This window comes from Pygoscelis adeliae, unplaced genomic scaffold, assembly GCF_000699105.1.
Source record: "Pygoscelis adeliae isolate BGI_AS28 unplaced genomic scaffold, ASM69910v1 Scaffold504, whole genome shotgun sequence".
Lineage (NCBI taxonomy): Eukaryota > Metazoa > Chordata > Aves > Sphenisciformes > Spheniscidae > Pygoscelis > Pygoscelis adeliae.
The window spans coordinates 266439-270573 of record NW_008824555.1 but is presented as its reverse complement, the minus strand read 5'-3'; the positions used below and the strand labels follow the sequence as shown (position 1 = coordinate 270573).

General features: G+C 55.3%; 1 protein-coding gene across 1 annotated transcript in view; it reads left to right on the top strand.

The window, feature by feature from the left end:
- Nucleotides 1-612: 612 nt before the first annotated feature.
- The window catches only part of NXPH3 (neurexophilin 3), a 37585-nt gene continuing 34062 nt past the window's right edge, over nucleotides 613-4135 (top strand). Inside the window, exon 1 of the mRNA XM_009321974.1 lies at nucleotides 613-735. Within this exon, the coding sequence (XP_009320249.1) occupies nucleotides 613-735 (123 nt within the window). The remainder of the gene's footprint in view (nucleotides 736-4135) is intronic.

Below are 4135 nucleotides of genomic sequence, written 5' to 3'. Positions count from 1 at the left end.
AGCTGCCGGTGTGGGAGCACAGGGACAGACCGTGCTGGACCCACGCGCCCGCTCCGGCCACCGTCACCCCCAGCAAGGAATCACTGCTTTGCTAAAGCACTCGCCATCCCCAGCACGAGATCTCGGATTAAAAAAAAACCAACAAAACCCAAACCAAAAAACCCCAGGATGCATGGAGATGCTTTTCATTCACCTCCTGGCTCCTATGGGGAGCCGGGACATTCCCTTCGTGGAGGGACAAAGATGGGAAAAGAAAGCTGAGCTTCCAGAATAGCAGCAGGGCTTTGCAAGTGAAACAACAGCTCACGGCACCCCGCTGCAGCTGACAAACACTAATCTCACCTATATTTCTTCCCTGTCCATCTGTCTGCCTCCAGAAGCGAGCCGAGCACGCACTCTTGCAGGTTCCGCCGGCAGTTTAGCCTGGATTTGGGGGTGCAGCTGACCACAGGGAGGGGGGATTTGGAGATGCTTCATTTCCAGACCCCAGAGAAAACCCTGACCTACAAACAGACCCACGGTACCTGCCCCGAGCGGGACACGAGGGTCAGTGCCAGCATCAACAACCCCCATCTCCCTCCTTTGCAACTCCGGGCAAAATCTGCCTCCCATATGCCGGTGAGAGCCACATTCCCAAATAATGGGAAGCAGGTCGGCGGCAAAGCCGGGAGCGCCAGGGTGATGGCCGCATGCCAGCGCCGGGCACAGCCCGTCCCCGAGGCTGCCTCGGGCCCTGTGAGTGCGGGTGCTGCTCGGAGGCCGGCAGGATGGAGGTGGGAGATAACAGCCCCCAGGAGAGCTGTGTGGCAGCCTTCCTCTTTTTACCTGCCCTTAGCTCCTTGCCTGAGGCTTTTCCAGCCCCGCAGCTCTGATGGGGAGAGATGGGGCTGAGCCGGCATCACAAGGTACAGGTTTAACCCATCACCACATCTCTATCGACCAGGCTCGGGGAAACACGTGCACGGTCCAAAACTCAAGTAATTGTGGATGCCGTTGCAGCATCCAGAAGCTCCAGCAGAAACCAGGGCTGTGCCTGGAGCAGGATAAACCTGGCCCAGGATAAACTTGGCCCAAAAGGCAAGGGGACAAGCCAGCGGGTGAGGAAGGGGTAAAAGCAACACGCCCAGGTGCCTGGTAAGGCAGGGCAGAGGTGGGAAGAGTCCCTGTGTCTCAGGGTGTCCCCACAACCTCATATGGGGCAGGGGACACAAGGGAGCGGGGCCCGGGTGTCCTGGCACAGCTTATCACAGGATAAGGACATCTGAGCAGTGGCAGAGCCAAGACCAACCCCTGCAGCCACTTTGCTACAAACCAGCCCTAATTCAATGCATCTGAGAGAGATTGCATCTCCCTCACTCACCTGGGAAGGAGGGACAGCACTACCACCACCAGCGGGGAGAGGCGGGAAAGGGAAAGGAGAGGGAAGGGAAAACCCTGACCTGCCCTGCCCTGCCCTGCCCTGCCCTTCTTCTTCTTCCCCAAATTTCCCCCAGGTGATCCTGCTTTGCTGCAGCTGGGTGCAAACCAAGAGAGGTGGTGATGGGGCTTCACTCTAATCGATGTGGCCTTCCTGGAGGGAGCAGGGAAAGGTTAAACAGCCCCAGATGGATGCATTTGGGGGGAGTTAGCAAGGGAGACAACGTGAGAGGGGATACAGCAGCCAGGGCAAGGCAGTGGTTCCCCCCGAGCACATGCAATTCCTGTTGCTGCTGTTGAATCATCTCAGCAAGACCCAGCGCAGAGGATCTGGTGCAGGGGGTGTGAGGTGTTGCCCAAAATATGCCGAGAAAACCCATCTCCAGCCCAGCGACACAAAAAATGAGGGTACAATGGAGCCACCCAGGGAACCCCAAAGTAACCCTCCAGCCAGGCGAGCCGTGGGATAAATGAGGGAAACGCTCTGGTTTCCCTCAAAGCATCACTCTGAGATGCAAATTGCTGCTGGCTGGTAACTCCACTGACATTGCAGGCTCCTGTGCGAAGGCTGGCTGCATCTGGAGCTGAAAAGAAGCCACCTGGGTATTGAGCAGTGCTTTTGTTCTGGCAAAGAGACAGCAAACTGCCATCTCGGAGCACAGGGAAGGGAGCAGAGGGCCACGGAAGCGGCCAAATCCCTCCGATGGAGACGTTGCAGCAGCTCCCTGAAAGTCTACCCTGCTCCCGCGAAGGGCTTCAAGCTCTGCACAGCACCGTAGCGCTGAGCAATTTTGTAGGAAACTTGCCAACAGCTCATTTTCCTGGTCTTTTAATTATTTCCTTTATTTGAGTATGAAAGGGGAAGGGGCGGGGGAATGATTTACAGAGACTGGGAGAAAGTGGTCGGGTTGGTTTCCTTCCAAACGCGGCTGAAGACAAAATCACCGAGAGCAGGAAAAAGCCTCAGAGGGCTCTGGAAGAATTGACTTTCTCCTGTTTCCAAGGGAGGATGGGGCAGATGAAGGAGACTTTCATTCCCAGGCAAACTGAAGATGAGCTTCAGCCAGGACATTGCTGCTTCAGAGGAGCCTTCCAGGGTCCCTCGCTCCCAGGGTGAGCGTGCAAGCCCCCTCCTGGGAAAATTGCACCACTTGGGTGCAAAACCAGGCTGAGACCCAGACTGGAAGGATGGTAAAGAAGTTTTAATCCCCTTAAAAGATGAAAAACCCCATGCAATTCATTCCAGTTCATCAGCTCCCCTTGGCCATTAGTTGGTGACTCATTTTCCCCGTCTGAAAAACAGAGTGAATATAAATACTCTTCAGATACAAGCTCCCAGGTTAGTTTATTACTCATTTTAAAATAAATACTTTATTCCTTTTTTTTTTTTTATCTCCGGCTGCTGGGTGTTGGAAATGTCTCTTTGTTTTAGAAACAAAACAAAAAAAATCATAATAAAATTTTCATTAGATGCAAAATGAGACTCCTCTGAACAAAGCGAGTGGAGCGCAGCCTCCGGTCCTGGCTGACGGTCGCCGGAGTTTTGTGACACAAAACCCCAATGACCGCCAGCCAGGACCGGAGGCTGCACTCCGCTTTGCAAAACTGCCAGATTAAGTACTCAGAAATACAGATCTCTGGTTTTCCAACTAGGGAGGCCGGGCTGGGCGCCAGGCGAGCCATGGGAAGGCAGCAAACAGCGGCCAACTCCAGTGCACCAGCACTGACCCTCGTGCATGATCTCCCTTCCCATCCCTGGGCCCATCCTTGTCCCCCCCGGCGGTGGACAGATGCTGGGGAAGGACCCGGTTTTGCAGCCTGTCCTCCAAAACCAAGCCAAATCTTGGTGCAGCCACATCTTTCCAGCTCTCTGCATCGCTTCATGTCCCTGTGCTGCCAGGGCTGGGTCCCCACCACGGCAGCCTCATGACAAACCCCAATTCTTGCTAATATTCATCAGGCTCGAAGAGTGAAAAGCAATAACTGATGTGAGGCCAGCGAGGATTTTGCTCGGCTCCTGAGCGGGGAGGAAAGTCTCCCTGCCTGCATGCAGGTCCAGCCTGTCTTTAAGCTCAAATCCATCCCACACAAATTCTCCCCCCTGTTTCCCTTGCGCCGCTCCGTAGCTGGAAGGGTTTTGTTCCATCTCTAATTGCTTCAGACCTGCTTTTCAGCCTGGAATAATCAGGGCTTTCTGGAGAGATGCTTCAGCTCAACCCTGGAAAATACCCAAGGCAACACATACACAACTGCAAGGTCAAAAAAACCAGAGGCGTAAAACAGTTGCAGATCTGTGGGCGGATAACCACCACCACCAGCCCAAGCCAAAGCCCAAGCCGGGATTTTCCAAAATAGCCCGAGGGAAGCAGCATCCCACCCACGCGCTTGGACCATGCAGGGCATGTGCATCCTTGCTGCTCCTCGCCCAGTCCGGTGACTCGAGGCCAGAGGCACCAAAATGGCATTTTTTGGGCTAAAACTTGGTGCAACCTAAAGTACCTGCGCACTTGGGCCAGGTGCTGGAGGCGGGGGGACGTGGGTCCCCGATGCGGTTGGGGGCAGCCTGGGCTGGGGGGTTTAAGCAGGATCGGTGGAACGAAATTGTGGGAAAATCAGTGAGGAGGGGAACAAAGTCACCAGGCCCTGGCAACGCCCGTCTGAGCCAGGCACGGAACCCCCGTACCCGCAGCCTCCCCCGAGAGCGGGGCCACCCCCCCGC